General features: G+C 38.2%; 1 protein-coding gene across 4 annotated transcripts in view; it reads right to left on the reverse strand.

Moving 5' to 3' along the window:
• Positions 1-16589, reverse strand: part of RABGAP1L (RAB GTPase activating protein 1 like) — a 718780-nt gene that overhangs the window by 225863 nt on the left and 476328 nt on the right. For all 4 annotated transcript variants that reach the window (XM_032291661.1, XM_032291664.1, XM_032291663.1 and 1 more), the window contains one exon: positions 1215-1256. In XM_032291661.1, the coding sequence (XP_032147552.1) occupies positions 1215-1256 (42 nt within the window). The remainder of the gene's footprint in view (positions 1-1214; positions 1257-16589) is intronic.

A 16589-nucleotide genomic window follows, 5' to 3' on the forward strand; every position in this document is an offset into this window, starting at 1 on the left:
AAAGGCATAAAAATTGTTCACATACAAACACAAATTATTTAATTTTGAAAAGCGCATTTTATGACCTTCACAAAGAGCAAATGTGTAATGGAATAAGAGATAAGGAACAGCAACCCACTTACTGAGTTCCAGAGGGCCTGCACTATTTCATGCCTTTGTTTAGAATCAAGGTTATGTTAATCATTAGGTATGGTTAAGGCCCTCCTAACATATCAAGAGGTTCTCCTATGATCTCACCTCATTAACTTTTGAGGGATTCAGAAGAATGATAAGGGATCTAGGAATACATTCTGAGTCACCTTGTAAAGAACAGTAATAATGACAGCTAACATTTAGTAGGCAGTAAAATGTTTTAGATACTACATTAAGGACTTCTTTGATCATCTCATTTAATTCTTGCAACAATTCCATAAATTAATTTCTATTATTATCTCTAAACTCAGACCCTAAGCACTTAGAATATTTGCCTAAGCTCATATGGTAGGGCTGAAATTAGAAGCAAATCTGTCTGAGTCCAGTGTCTGCCATTTTAACCACCATGTTATACTGAGGAAAGGGTAACCCTGTGCCTTTGAGGCAATTATTGCCTTTAATATCAGAATGTCTTCTTTGACTAAAGGGCAAAAACCAGCTGGGTTATTTTCACCAACTCTGCAGCAAATGTCTTGCAGTTACGACTTTGTTAAACCTGTATGATATGTTGACATAAAATCCAACATGGTAATTATAATTCTAAAGTGTTTTATAAATTTCTATCATTGAAAGAACTGCAAATTGAAATGGAGCAGTTCTTTTATAGTCGGTATATTACAGAAACTTTTAAATAATTCAATTATATGTTTAGGTACCTCTGGAGATGTTACTAAAATAAAAAGCGTTTTAAGAAAAAAGCAGGCATCATTTTGACAGAAAACAATTTTTAACTTTTTCTCTTATATCACCTAACTCATGTGATAAAAAGATCTTTTATTTCACTGGAAAAAACACTCTGATAGTACCATTACATAAATGGATTTTTTAAAAGAAAAGACTCTAAATAACAACAGAAAAAGGAAGAGAGGAGGGAAGGGGATCAGAGTTTCTCAGAGAAGTCATCTTTTTGTGTGTGTCTGAGAAATTAGAATGAGTCAAAGACTGTAAATTGAATTATTCCAGTCCCAAGGGCAAAGAAGTAAGACAATTTGGTAACTTAAGATTTAAAAAAAAAGACTTACCTTTAGGAGAGCCAAAGCTACATGAAAGATTATGTTCAAACCCTGAAATAGAAAAAAGAATGTGAAAATTAGTACTGCCACATATATCACGATTTTAATATTTTCCCAAGACTTCCATGTATCTTTAATAAAATTCCTAATTGCTTTCATTTTCACAATCATTAAAAAGCATTTTCTTTCCCTGAGTGGCTTTTTGTAAATTTTAGGTGCTATTTAATCAATGTTCACATAAAATTGTTTTTACAATAAGTTATTTTCCTTCAGTCACAATTTCTAGATTATTTGCATGTGTGTAAGTCTTGTGAAAGCCAAATTCCTTGCTGAAGCTGGAAGAATGATGCAGAAGTCTAAAATTATGAACTGAAATTCCTAACCCTAATCTGGGCATACGGGTGTTACAGTTAAACTGCAAGTAGCAGACAAAATAAAACAAGACAAACAGTGTGGCTGGTAAGTGGGACAGGTGTGTGCTGGAGGCTTTAAGTATCACACTGCATTTCCACTACTGTTCTTACTGTTTGCTTATTTGTTTTAGCAATGGCTTTCAAGTATTATTTGTATAACTAGAGGTGGTCATTAGGGGCTATCTGCCAGACTTCCTTTTCTTTCCTGAAAACACAGCAATATTTCTTTACAAAGAAACAAATTAAACTGCTCCTTAATAAGCCATTCTAGAACTGAATTTTGAACTCCGGGTTCTGCCCAATTGCTCTGAAGAGATATTGAGTTATTAAATTCAAAAGATAAAAGAATCTTATATGATAACGATAACAATCAGAAATAAGGTGCTACAAAATGTGCTGTTTCCTTGCTGTGCAAGTCATCATACATAAGAAAAAAGATATTTCAAGTATGAGTTGGTGTAAGTCCCATAAATCCTGGGTCTGTTTGATGGGCCCTCTTCATCTTGGTTACAAATACACTCTGGCTGGCTTTTGGAAATGGGGCTGTACCAAATGTATTATCCAAAAAACTTCTAATAAACCATGCTTTTTCTGTCTCTGAAACAACTCCAGAAGCGAGGATTAGGCCCAGATATTTAGAATGCATTCCTGTTATGATTTGCTATAACCTTTCACATTCAGCTGCCAGAAATATGACATAATGATGGAAGGAATGAATGACAAACACAAATATTCAGTTGGTTAAAATACAAACCAAATATTTTTGGTTTGGGGTTTACTCAGCTAATTATTGAAGAAACCAAAAGCAGTAAGAAGTAAGTATAATCTGGCTGGGAGATAAAAACAAGTGAACACAGTTCATCATCATACTAAGCAATTATCCTAGACTGGTTTTGATCATAATTTACTAATTAGAAAACAGAAAGACTATTACAGGTTTTAAAGTGTGGGTTACAATTAAGCAAAATTTGCTTTCTGAATCAAAATTTGAATTTTCACTCACTAGCTGCTACCTACCTGTAAAAACTTAAAGGTCAAAATAAAAAAGATCTACTGCCCTGATCACCAGTGCTGTCCACCACCGCATCACAACTGCTGGGCAGCAGTGAATTCTCACAACCTGAGTGCTGGGAGAATTCAGCTTGCCATCAGGACCTGATCCACAGCTTCTCCGGTTCTTGTTTTTCCAGTCTCTGCTCAAAATGTAAACCCCTCGCATATCTGGTTTTCTCATCTTCACAATGCTCTGGTCCTTTATCCCAAGCCAGTTTCCTACTCCTCCTCTCCTTCCCAAATCCTTTCATGGTAGCGTTTGGAAACTGCACTCCATGTTCAGCTACCTTGGCTGTATTCCTAACCTCCCTGTCAAACATTCCCCCTATAGGAAATAAGAACAAATAAAATGTTCCTCTTCAAAGCTTTCCTCTTAGTTCATTAAGAATAAACAGTAGTTTCTTCAAAGGTTAATTTACTTTAAAGCTTTTGCTAATAATCTTAAAATAGCTGTTAGTCATAATAAAGAAATAAGTGCATCCCGTGTTCTTAGTTCTTATGCTTTAACCTAGATATTTGCCCTGACATGCCTGGACAAGCCCAGGCAAGTCTTAGGTCAAAGCTTATTCCCCTTCCTTCTTTTTTTTTTTGAGACGGAGTCTTGCTCTGTTGCCAGGCTGGAATACAGTGGCTTGATCTCGGCTCACTGCAATCTCTGCCTCCCGGGTTCAAGTGATTCCCCTGCCTCAGCCCCCTGAGTAGCTAGGACGATAGGTGCCTGCCACCATGCCCAGCTAATTTTTTGTATTTTAGTAGAAATGGGGTTTCACCATGTTGGCCAGGATGGTCTTGATCTCCTGGCCTCATGATCCGCCTACCTTGGCCTCCCAAAGTGCTGGGATTACAGGTGTAAGCCACTGCACCCAGCCTCCCCTTCCTTATTTGAAAATGTTATTGCTTCTTCAGGCATTCCCCATGTTACTTCCTCTTTTCCTTGTTCTTATCTGCCTTTACTTCTTTAGAAAATTTCCAAGTTTTTGGCCAATTGGGTCAAGCATAGAATGTAAGGTTCCATTCAGGCCAATGGAAACTGGACACAGTGTAGGGTGATTGCGTCAGGTTATCAAAGTTATAAATGTCCCTATCTTCTTGTTCAGGTGTGCTCTCATGGCAAGACTGCTGGCGAGTTGCACCCTTCCTGCAGGAAGTAAAACTAGCCTTGCTGAGGAATCCATTGTCTCAGTGTGGATTTTTCCCAAAGTTATAAACCTGTTTCCAACACCCCCAAATTCCTTATTCACAGGAATAGTGAAATCTCATTGATTCTCATAACAACCTATACAATGATTCTCATTTTTCAGAGTATGAAGGTGACTAGCCCAAAGTTACACATGTGTAAACCAAAAAGAAAATTCTAATCCCTCCAACTGACCAGTTGGATCTCTGGACCAAGGGAACCCAACTAAACTTGAAAAAATAGTTCAGACCATGACAGGAAGGAAGAATCAGGCATGCCTTATTATACTTTCCTCCCTTTGGAGTTCAGGCACACAACTGACCAGCATTAATATTAAAAGAGAGATCCTAAGACAGAACAGACTCAGTAGCAGTAAGATACCAAATTCCAACCTGACTCTAAGTATAGCATCACATGACAGATAGCAGGGCCCTAAAAGAAACTAAAGTATTGGCCGGGCGCGGTGGCTCACACCTGTAATCCCAGCACTTTGGGAGGCCGAGGCGGGTGGATCACGAGGTCAAGAGATCGAGACCATTCTGGTCAACATGGTGAAACCCCGTCTCTACTAAAAATACAAAACATTAGCTGGGCATGGTGGCGCACGCCTGTAATCCCAGCTACTCAGGAGGCTGAGGCAGGAGACTTGCCTGAACCCAGGAGGTGGAGGCTGCGGTGAGCCGAGATTGCGCCATTACACTCCAGCCTGGGTAACAAGAGCGAAACTCCATCTCAAAAAAAAAAAAAAAAAAAAGAAACTAAAGTATTTTATCCCAAAATAAATTCCTTTGACATTGAAATGGTTCCACAAAGCTGTCTCTTATGGGGAAAATTTACATTCTACAGAGGATTGCCTTCCCTTTCTGGGTCATTTTCTGATCCTGAAGGGATTGGCTGAGAGTCTAGTACCTTTTAAGGATCTGAAAAGGAAACATTTGCCATTTATTGCCTCTGGGAGTAGTTACCTATGAGACTTCATATATTTAGGTATATGGATGAGAACCTTGGTCTTTACAACCCCTTATCTTAACCCAGACACTCCTTTCTATTGATTCCAGGTTTTTAAATAATAACTTAACTCTTTCAACCAACTGCCAATCAGGAAATCTTTGCCAACCTGGGAAACAAAGTGAGACCCCGTCTCTACAAGAAAGTAAAAAAAAAATTAGCCAGGTGTGGTGGTACACACCTGTGGTCCCAGCTACATGGGAGGCTGAGGCAGGAGGATTGCTTTAGCCCAGGAGGTTGAGCTGCAGTGAGCCCAGATCACATCAATGCACTCCAGTCTATATGACAGAGCAAGACCCTGTCACAAAAAACAAAAAAGAAAAGGAAGAAAAACACAGACAAAATGTTTGAATCCATCTATGACCTGGAAGCCCCAGCTTTGAGTTGTCCTGCCTTGCTGCACTGAAAGAATGTATGCTTCACATCATACGTATTGACGGCTACCTTTTTATTTATTTATTTATTTATTTATTTGAGACAGAGTCTTGCTCCATCACCCAGGCTGGAGTGCAGTGGTGCAATCTGGACTCAATGCTGCAACTTCCACTTCCCAGGTTCAGGCGATTCTTGTGCCTCAGCCTCCCGTGTAGCTGGGGCTACAGGACCCCACCACCATGCCCAGCTAACTTTTCTATTTTTAGTAGAGACGGGGTTTCACCATTTTGGCCAGGCTAGTCTCAAACTCCTGACCTCAAGTGATTCACCTGTCTTGGCCTCCCAAATTGCTGGGATTACATGTGTGCACCACCGCACCCGGCCTGATGTCTATTTTTTTTTTTTTAGAACAGAGTCTCATTCTATCACTCAGGCTGGAGTGCAGTGGCACAATCAGAGCTCACTGTAGCCTTGACCTTATGAACTCAAGCCATCTTTCCACATCAGCCTCCCAAGTTGCTGGAACTACAGGCATGCGCCACCACACCCAGATAATTTTTCTTTTTCTTTTTTTGGTAGAGGGTTTCACTATGTTGCCCAAGATGTTCTTGAACTCCTGGCCTCAAGCAACCCTCCTGCCTCAGCCTCCCAAAGTGCTGGGATTAAGAGCATGAGCCACTGTGCTTGCCCACGGATTAATGTCCTATGTTTCCCTAAAACATATAAAGCCAATTTGAAACCCAATCACCTTGGGCACATGTGCTCAGGACGTCCTGAGGCTGTGTCATGGGTCATGGTCTGTAACCTGTCAAAATAAACCTCTAAATTGACTGAAACCTGTCTCAGATGCTTTTTGGTTTACATATGTGTTTAGTAACAGGCTAGAATCTCCCCCTCAAGCCTCCTGATGTCTACTCCAGTGAAATTTTCTCACACAGTGCTGGTATAATATACACAGTAAATGCTGATTTGAAGACTGAATGATTAAACTATACTAGCTTTCCCAAATTTTCTGGAGTTTATTTATTTCCCTGTGGACCCAACTAGACCAGTTTATAGGATTATCATTAAATTACAGTAAGAACCCCTTTCTTAAATTATCTCAAAATCAAACAAGTAGATAACCAAGCTGTGCAAAATACAAAGAACTTCCAGGTAAAAATTAAATAAAGATCTCTAAATAGTCAAAATAGCTTTCACAAATACCAAGAGAAAACTTTGCTCAACTTTTTATTCTATACATACTTCTGGTTAGTTTGGTGATATGATTTTGGAAAAGATAAAATGCATAGCTCTCTGGGTCCACTTGGGGGAGCCAATCATCTTCGATAGCTAATTATTAACTACCGTTGTTACTTATTATTAATAATGATAATCCAGCAGCATTAATGAATGCTTGTATCATGTTATACTGTGCTTAAGAAGGAAGGTGTGTGTTTTAAATAAAAAGTAGATAATGATGTTTTGAAGTTTAGAAAGCTAAAGAGGGAACAAAGTTATTAGAAAAACTTATATATTTAAATTCTTTAAACAACTTCAGAAAAATAGGTATTACTATATCTACTTATATGAAGTTCTAGTCATTACCCATAAAAATAAAGACTTCATAAGCCTTGACCTAAAGTAGAACAGAGTGGCTAGATGATGCAAACAAATATACTTTAAGACATTTGAGTCGATTGAATTCAGAAATGAACTTGTTATTCTATCAAGTTCTTTTATTTTTAAGGGAGAGAGTTTCATTCTGTCACACATGCTGGAGTGCAGTGGTGTGATCACCAATCCCTGCAGCCTCAAACTCCCAGGCTCAAGCAATCCTCCCAACTCAGCTTCCAAGTAGCTGGAACTATCTGTGTGTGCCACCATACCTGGCTAATTTTTTAATTTATTGTAGAGATGAGTTCTCCCTATGCTACCCAAGCTGGTCTATAATTCTTGGGCTCAGTGATCCTTCTGCCTTGGCCTCAAAAATGCTGGGATTACAGGCATGAGCAACCACACTCAGCCTTGAAATGTATTTTTAAAAGCAAAAGATGTCATACATTTTCAAAATGCCTCCCATTTTTAGGAATATGTAATCTCCAGCAATTTGTGTGTTCATTTTTTTTTTTTTTTTGAGACGAGTCTTGCTCTGTCGCCCGGGCTGGAGTGCAGTGGGTGGCATGATTTCGGCTTACTGCAATCTCCACCTCCAGGATTCAAGCAATTCTCTGTCTCGGGACTACAAGCACTCACTACCACGCCCGGCTAATTTTTGTATTTTAGTAGAGGCTGGATTTCACCATATTGGTCAGGCTGGTCTTGAACTCCTGATCTCAGGTAATCTGACTGCCTCAGCCTCCCAAAGTGCTGGGATTACAGGTGTGAGCCACCGCGCCCGGCTTATTTGTTCTTAAGGGGTACATGTACTTAGTAGGGGTCAAAGGGCTAAAAATTTGGACAATTATTAAGAGTAAAAATAAGTAAACATGCTGTTATGACTACTTATCATTTATAGTACAAGTTCTAACTTCAAATGCAAAATAATAACCAATATCTACTGAGTATTTCGTATGTGCCAAGATATGAATTAATTACATCAAAAGCATGTCCTTATTTCATCCACAACCATCTAAAATTCCATTTTATCCACAAGGAAATCAAGATTTGGAGAAATCAATGTAAATTTCCTAAGTCCAACAGCTAACAAGTACAGATCTAGGATTTTAACCTTGGCAGCCTAATTCCAAAAGTGATACTCTAAACCAGCAAGTTAGAGAAGATGGCTCAATGAATATGTGAATGAATGAATAAATCTCTTATTTAGATATTATTTAATGTGTCCTATACTTCCTAAAGGATTAAAGTGATTCCTTCCATTTAAAAGCAAGTAAATTTTGAGAGCAGAGAGTAAAAAGATAACAAATAGGTGACTTCTACCAGAACTCAATTCTATTATTTGTTTCCATACTAAAAACACTCAGAAGAGTAGCTGACTGCTTGCAGTATATGAGGCAACAAAAACACAGCTTGCTGTGGGAAGAAAGGGTCACTACCTTCCTCTAGTGACAACAGATTGAGATCAGCCTGGCATGCATGAAGAAGTAGCTTTTTAACTGATTTGGATACTGCTATTTCAAAATTCAATTACATTCTGGCAACGTCTTTGCTTTAAAGAACACCTACAAGTAATGCCCCAAATTGAATAATTGCTCCAAAGTGCAGATCATGGTGTTCTTGGGTAGGCCAAGGATTGAGCACCCACAATCTTACATAAAATAAAGGCTGACAGCAGAACACTCACTGAAACAATGACACTGAACATCTTGGCTCTGATAGGCAGGCAGTCGTGGGTTCAGAGGGAGCTGACAGATTGTGTGAGAAGCTGTCAAAAACTAACCTGACAGCACTGGGAAGAAATGCTGAAAAGGTAGTGTTAAAAAGTATCAAGTGTGCATCAGCACCTGGGTTCTTCGGGATCAAAATAAAAAGGAAATAATGGAAACCCTAACAAGAAGTCAGTAACCCAAATTATCAAACCAAAAATGGCCAAAGTAAATGGAGCAGGTTCACAGACAAAGCAGGAGGAAATGGTGTTCTGCCCTTTCTGAGCCATCCAAAAGAAAGCATATCACCCCAGGAAGAAATAATGACTAAATGAGACAGCATGTATCAAATGAACTGAGTATTTGGTAAATATTCAATAAACACTAGCAATTATTATTAGGTCCATGTATTTATTGCCTACTATATCCAGTATTTTATATTTTTCAGTTAATCTTCTCAACAACTCTACAGCATATGTGTTACTGCCACCAATTTAGAGATGACTAAACTGAAGCTCAGAGACAGGACACTGTTAGTAAATGGTAAAGCCAGGCTATAACTCAAGTTTATCAGACTAAAGCAAATCCATGTCTTTTTTCCACTAATTCCATCTTGACTGCTAACTCTTTGATGCTTCTCCCATGGAGAGTTAAGGTCTCTGTTCTCTCATTTCGACCTGGGCAGACTATGCCACTGCTTTTACCAGCAGAATATGGTGGAAGTGATGCCATGCTAGTTTATGCACCCAGGCCTCGAAATATTGAAAGCCTTCACGTCCAATCTCTTGGGGCACTCACTCCTAGAAGCCAGCTACCCTATAAGAAGTGCAGTTATACTTATACTCCACGCTCTCTAAGAAACCAAGCAACAACAAGAAGGCCTGAAGGACCAGATTTCATCAGTAAAGAAGAAAGACCAAGAATCACCAAGGTGCTAGATATGTGAGTAAAGAATTAATCTGAAAGTAAATTAGGTGGTCCAGCTGATGCCAAGTGGATCAGAGATGAACCACACAGTTGGTTTCCAAAATTTCTGACTCGTGAGATTGTAAACAAAATAAATGATTGCTTTTAAATGTTTTTCACTTGGAAATAATTTCAGATTTAGGAAAAATTTGCCAAACCAGTACCAAGAATTCCTGTATATCCTTCACTCAGTTTCACCCAAACATTAACATCTTACATAACCACAGTATAATGATCAAAACCAAGAAATTAGCATTTTTATCAAATGCCTCATGTCCTTTTTCTGGTCCAGGATACAATTCTGGATTATATATTAAATTTGGTTGTCATGTCTCCTTAGTCTCCTTTTTTTTTTTTTTTTTTTTTTTTTGAGACGGAGTTTCACTCTTGTTACCCAGGCTGGAGTGCAATGGCGCAATCTCGGCTCATCGCAACCTCCGCCTCCCGGGTTCAGGCAATTCTCCTGCCTCAGCCTCCTGAGTAGCTGGGATTACAGGCACACGCCACCATGCCCAGCTAATTTTTTGTATTTTTAGTAGAGACGGGGTTTCACCATGTTGACCAGGATGGTCTCAATCTCTTGACCTCGTGATCCACCCGCCTCGGCCTCCCAAAGTGCTGGGATTACAGGCTTGAGCCACATTTTCAGTCTTTATTTTTCATGACTTCGATGCTTTGGAAGAGTATTGGCTAGTTATTTTTTAAAATGTCCGTCAATTCGATTTGTCTGCTGGTTGCTTATAATTAAATTCAGATTATGTATTTTTGGCACAAATACCACAGAAGTGATGCTGTGCCCTTCTCAGTGCATTTATAGAACATCACTATATGTCTCACTATAAAAATCATTGTATTAAAGCCACTCAGTTTTCATGTAGCTTGTTCTATATAATCAGAAGAAAATCCCTTTGGCTTCTCTTTGATAAATTTCTTGCTGCTATGATCTATAAAGCAATGCATTTTTTTCAAAGAAAGAAGTGAAACTAACAGATAATTAACAGGCAAAAAGAGAGAAGTTAATACTAGCTGCTCTTAAATGTAGGTTCTACAGAAAGAATATTTAGAATATTAGCCAAAAATTCTTTTACTTTATTCTGCTTCTCATGTTTTAAAGCTCTTTGAAAGTTTAACATTTTAGGCTGGCTAGCGGTGTTTGATGGATTAACTAAATAAAACGATGTTATGTTTGGGTTTCTGTTCCGGGTGTCCACTAGAGGTCAGGATTGCAGCACTGAAAATCAAGCGATCGCTTTTTTTTTTTTTTTTTTTTTTAAGGATTTCACAGACTAACATGGTAGCCTTGTATACAAATTAAGTCATGCTGTTTTAAAACCCTCATAGCTAAGTTTACCCTTATTTTTACTATTAATTTACTAACATATACCAAAAAGGATGATTCCCACCCTTCCTTTTCTCCAGTTTAATTATATATTTTCCATTTTCTTATAGATTTGTTATACATTTTTTCATAAATGACTAGTGAATGAGAAAGAATTCAAGAATGGGTAGGGATGAGAGATAAGTTTAATGTGAATGCATCTGTTTAGTCGTGAGTACTTTTAAAATATTTTCTTGGTTTACACTTGTTTGTACAGGTTAAGTAGTAAATACAGATATCTATATAAAGTCTGAAAATCTTTATCATAGGTGACTCTGGGAAGAATTTTTTAAAATTTGTTTTTGTGATTATTTATTTTAAACTTTTATTTTAGGTTCAAGGGTATATGTTCGGGTTTGTTATGCAGGTAAACTTGTGTATTGGGGGTTTGTTGTACAGGGAAATAATTTTTAGAGGTTTGTGACATCTGAATAAAATTTTCAGAAACAAAGCAGGTGAAGAGATAACTAAATCAAATGAGGTTTTAACTTGTATTTCAAACTGACCCAACAGTCCAATAGATAGTTTTTTAGATAAACATAGAAATTGACCTTTTTGGTCTTGAAGCTTGAACCTTCACATCTGTTTTATCTGAGTTCCTTACTCTACAAAGGATCTCAAATGTTTGCAAATTATTTATCCAAAGGGACTAATATCTAGAATAGATAAGGAACTCAACTCAACAGAAAAAAAAATAATAACCCCATTCATATTTGGGCAAAGGATATGAGTAGACACTTCTCAAAAGAAATACAAACAGCCAACAGGTATATGAAAAAATGCTCAACTTCATGAATCATCAGAGAAATGCAAATCAAAACCACAATGAGATAGCATACCTCAGCCAGAATGCCAATTTAAAAAGACAACAAATAACAGATGTTGACAAGGAAGTAGAGAAAAGGGAACTCATACACACTGTCAGTGGGAATGTTCCACTATGGAAAACAGTATGGAGAGTTCTGAAAAAGCTAAAAATGTAATTCCCATTTGGCCCAGCAATGCCACTATTGGGAATCTACTCAAAGGAAAAAAAATCAGCATATCAAAGAACTCACAGTCAAATATACAGTTAGGAAACTTTAAAACACTCAAGAAATGCTATGTAACTTTGCCTGGAAACAAACAGTTGATGAAGGGAGCAAGAGCCTGTACCTACACTGACACACCAGGAAATGCGATGGATAGTAAACTTGCATCCCTCCAAGAGGTGAAGTCCTAGGTTGATATCATGTTGGGAAACCAGTAATGAGTGTATTTATCTTCGGGGACCCTTTCTCTTCTGTCCTCATCCAGTATATGTACGGGTAAATGTTAGTGAAGCTTAAACACTAGGGAAAGCAGAGACAGAAGGGATTTAAGAGAAAAACATTGAAAAAGAGTCTACAAGAGAGGGTTGAAAAGTTAAACCATATAAACGACTCCACCGCTGACCACCATGTCACTGTGAAGGTGTAAGAAGGATGTTACTAATTGTATGAATTCACAATTAAAAAAAAAAAATCGGCCGGGCGCGGTGGCTCACGCCTCTAATCCCAGCACTTTGCGGGGCTGAAGTGGGTGGATCACAAGGTCAAGAGATGGAGACCATCCTGGCCAACATGGTGAAACCCTGTCTCTACTAAAAATACAAAAATTAGCTGGGCATGGTGGCGTGCACCTGCAGTCCCAGCTACTCGGGAGGCTGAGGCAGGAGAATTGCTTGAACCCAGGAGGCAGAGACTGCAGTGAGCTGAGATTGTGCCACTGCACTCTAGCCTGGCTCCTGGCTACAGAGCAAGACTCTGTCACAAAGAAACAAGAAAAAAAGAAAAAAATCACTGGGATGGGCGCAACTCCACCCTTTCCTCTACTTTCTCCCCCCTGCCACCTAGAGACACTAGCAGCCTGGTAAACATAAAAATACAGAGTGAACTTTAAGAATCATAATGATACACGTTGAGGATTGCTAAGGACCCTAAGTTTCCTTCTGCTCAGGGGATCTAGCATCTTTCCGCCAAGAAGTACAAAAGACTTAGTGCCAAACATACCACTTCACAGTAGCCATTGCGTGGTAAATCTTAGCTGCTACCATTTATATAACACTTTATTGCAAAGAACTTTTGAGTATATAGTTTCATTCAACTGGAAAAATATCAGTCAGGCATATAGGCCATTAATAATACCTCCATTTTACAATGCAAGCTTAAATATGTTAGGTGATTTACCTGAGTTCACAGAATTAAGACTGGAATGACAAGTTTCCTAATTATAATTCAGTTCTCTTTCCATTAGACCAGTGGCTCTCAACCATGGCAGCATATTAAAATCACCTGGGGAGCTTTTATAACACACAGAGGCAGGAGATCCATCTCAGGTCAAATAAACAGAAATTTCTCAGGAGTAGAATGTGGTGAAGAACTTCCCAGTAGTTTCTAACATGAAACCAGACTGAGAACTGAGCATTATGAAGTTTTCAAGCCAATTGCTCATTACAATCACCCAGCAAGCTTCAATAAGATTCCAAAGTTCTAATTTAATTGATCTGGGGAGGGCTCACGGTCTCCAGTGATTCTAACATGCAGCTAAGTGTAGCAATCACAGCATAACACCTCTAACAAGCATATCTAAAAATTCTTTTTTTATTTCATTTTTTATTTTTCTTCTTTCTAAGATTCAATTCAGGTACTAAAAGTTCTTTAACTTAAAATCTCCTTATAGTTTTAGTATTTAAAATGTTTCTAAAGGTCACTTATGCAATCACCAAAAATAATGTGAATTTTAGATTAATTCATTAAGGGGTATAACAGAAGGAACTAATATATTTTTAAAAATAAGATTCACTTGTGCTTAGAAGAGTGCCTTACTTCTTTTAACCGAGGTGGGACAAATGAAGATATTACATCTCTCTGGAACCTGTTAATACAGATCATGGAACATTATCAAAATGTAACATATTAAATTCCCTAATAAATAGGGAATAGCTTTCAGGTATATTCATGCAGGTAATAATGAAATAAAAAAGGTAATTGATGTTTCCCACAGTAAGTAAATTAGTACATCAGATCTTATTTGAATCACACAAAAAAATCTCCTAAAGTATCTAAACTATTATGGTAATATTACATTTTATACATTTGGAAATGAACATGACTCGTGAAAATGAATATTAATCATCTTAGGAATAGATAAGATTAATAAAAATATTAAAGTTGGGAGGCACTGTAGCCTAGTCTTTATATCCTCCGTAAGATCATTTGCCAGCAGCAAAAAAAATGCTGAGTGGCTACTTTGATAGTTGTTGAAAACAGGTTATTTGTGTCAAATTTCAGAAATGTCTTCAGTAATTTATGTCTGTGTGCATGTAAGTACACATGTGCATACAGGTAGTATTTCATTTTAATAGGGAGTTACACAACAGGTTACTTGAAAAGCTACACGAAATGCAATGAGTTAAGCTTAATAAATATGTGATAAAATTTTGAAAGATTAATGGTGGAAAAAAAAAACCAGCATATGATGAAAGCTAAACAAAAAAAATTCAAGTCGGCAGATTAATTTTATGAAACTGGTGATAAAAGAGATTTCAGAGAAAACAAGCTACCAATATTGTTTAGGTAAAAAATTCCATTGTCCTACTACTGGGTATTTAGCCAAAGGAAAAGAAATTGGTGTATCAACAAGATACGTGCACTCACATGTTTACTGTAGCACTATTCATGACAGCAAAGATACAGAATGGGTCTAAGTGTTTGTTAACAGACGGATACATAAAGAAAATGTAGTATATATACACAATGAAATACTATGTAGCAATTAAAAATAAAAGAATAAAATGTCATTTGCAACAACATAGATGAAACTGGAGGTCATTATGTTAAGTGAAATAACCCAGGCACAGAAACACAGTTATCATGTTCTCACTCATACGTAGGAGGTTAAAAAGTTGACCTCATGGAGATGGACAACAGAATGATATGGATGTGGTGGCTCAAATCCCAGCACTTTGAGAGGACATGGTGGAAGGATTGCTTGATTTCAGGAGTTCAAGTCCAGCCTGGGCAACACAATACTAAAAATAAAAATTTTTTCTTTTGTTTTTTTCAGACAGTCTCGCTCTGTCACTCAGGCTGAAGTGCAGTGGCATGATCTCACCTCCTGGGTTCAAGCGATTCTCCTGCCTCAGCCTCCTGAGTAGCTGGGATTATAGGCATGTGCCACCACACCCCTAATTTTTTGTATTTTTAGTAGAGATGGGGTTTCACCATGTTAACCAGGATGGTCTTGATCTCCCGACCTCAGATGGTCCACCTGCCTTGGCCTCATTTTCGCTTCAATATCTCTTCTGAACTCCAGAATCGTATATTCAACTATCTTAAGATCTCTACTTGGATGTCCTAATAAAAATATCAAACATGTCAAAATCTGAATTCCTTATTTTCCCCCATAAACCTGTTCTTCCTCTAACCTCTTCTACCTCAGTTAATGGTAAGTGCATTCCTTTAGTTGCATAAGCAAAAAAGCACAGAATTATCCGTTCTTTCTCTCACAACCCACAGTTAATCCATCAGTAAATCTGTTTGGCTCTACTTGCTAAACATATCCCAAATTCAACTATTTCTTACCATGCCCACTGCTCCCACCCTTACCTATGCCATCATTACCTCCTGATCTGGATTAATACAACAGTTTCCTTGTCTCCCCACTCCTCTTGTCCCTCGACTGTTTATTCTCCAGAGTGACCCCTGTTCTCTAGAGTGACAGTAGCCGGAGTGATCCCTTTAAGAGAGACATCAGATCACATACTCTTCTAAATTTTGCTTTCTTTCTCCACTTAGATATTATGTTTTATAAGGTCAGAAATTTGGACTGGTTTCCTCAGTGTCCAGAATAGTGTTTGGCACATAGCCATGCTAAATAAATAGTTGTCAAATGAGTGAACGAAAGTACAAAAATAGAGGGATGTATAGGGCACAGGGGAGCCCAAAGGTACAAAGATCAGTACTTCTTAGGTAGACTTGGAAATGTTTCACAATGCAGTAGATGCTTACGAAGCAGTTTTGCCTGAATGAGGCACTGAGAAATAATGCAAATTGGTCAAGTTAAAGTATTGGGAGGAAAGCAGTGCAAACCAACAGCACAGCATCCATAAAGGCAGAGAGAAACTAGAGCTGCCTGTGATCTGGGAGGACTGAGACCAAGACAGTGCGTGTGAGGAATGAAGCTGGAGAGGGAGGCAGCGGTTTCACTGCTTGCTGGCTCTCCTTGACCCCCTGCAGCCTTCCATATCTTGGTCCCAGCTGGTATCAGTTCTAGGGATATCTGGGCAACATAAAAGAAAGTTTATTTCCCTTGAAGTCTGACCCCTTCCTCCTTTTATTCTTCTTTGGAGAGGCAGTAAAGCACAGTGGTTATGAGATAGACTCGGAGCCAGCCTTCCTAGGTCTGAATCAACTTTGCATGTCCTCCTAACTGTAGGACCCAGAGTTATTTTAACTCTATTTACCTCAGTTTCCTCATAGACAGCACCTACCTCATAGGGTTTTTTTTTTTTTTAAGAATTAAATGAGTTACTATATGAAAAACACTTAGAAAACTGTCTGACACACAGTTAAGCACTATAATGTGTGTCCTGACACATTATCATGTTGAAGTCCCCCAAACAGTTTGTTAGATAGACCATGAAATATCACTAAACATAACAGGGTCTTGGGAAGTGCATCCATTCAT

Source organism: Sapajus apella, unplaced genomic scaffold (genome assembly GCF_009761245.1).
Source record: "Sapajus apella isolate SASKATOON/1434 unplaced genomic scaffold, GSC_monkey_1.0 scaffold25, whole genome shotgun sequence".
Classification (NCBI taxonomy): Eukaryota; Metazoa; Chordata; class Mammalia; order Primates; family Cebidae; genus Sapajus; species Sapajus apella.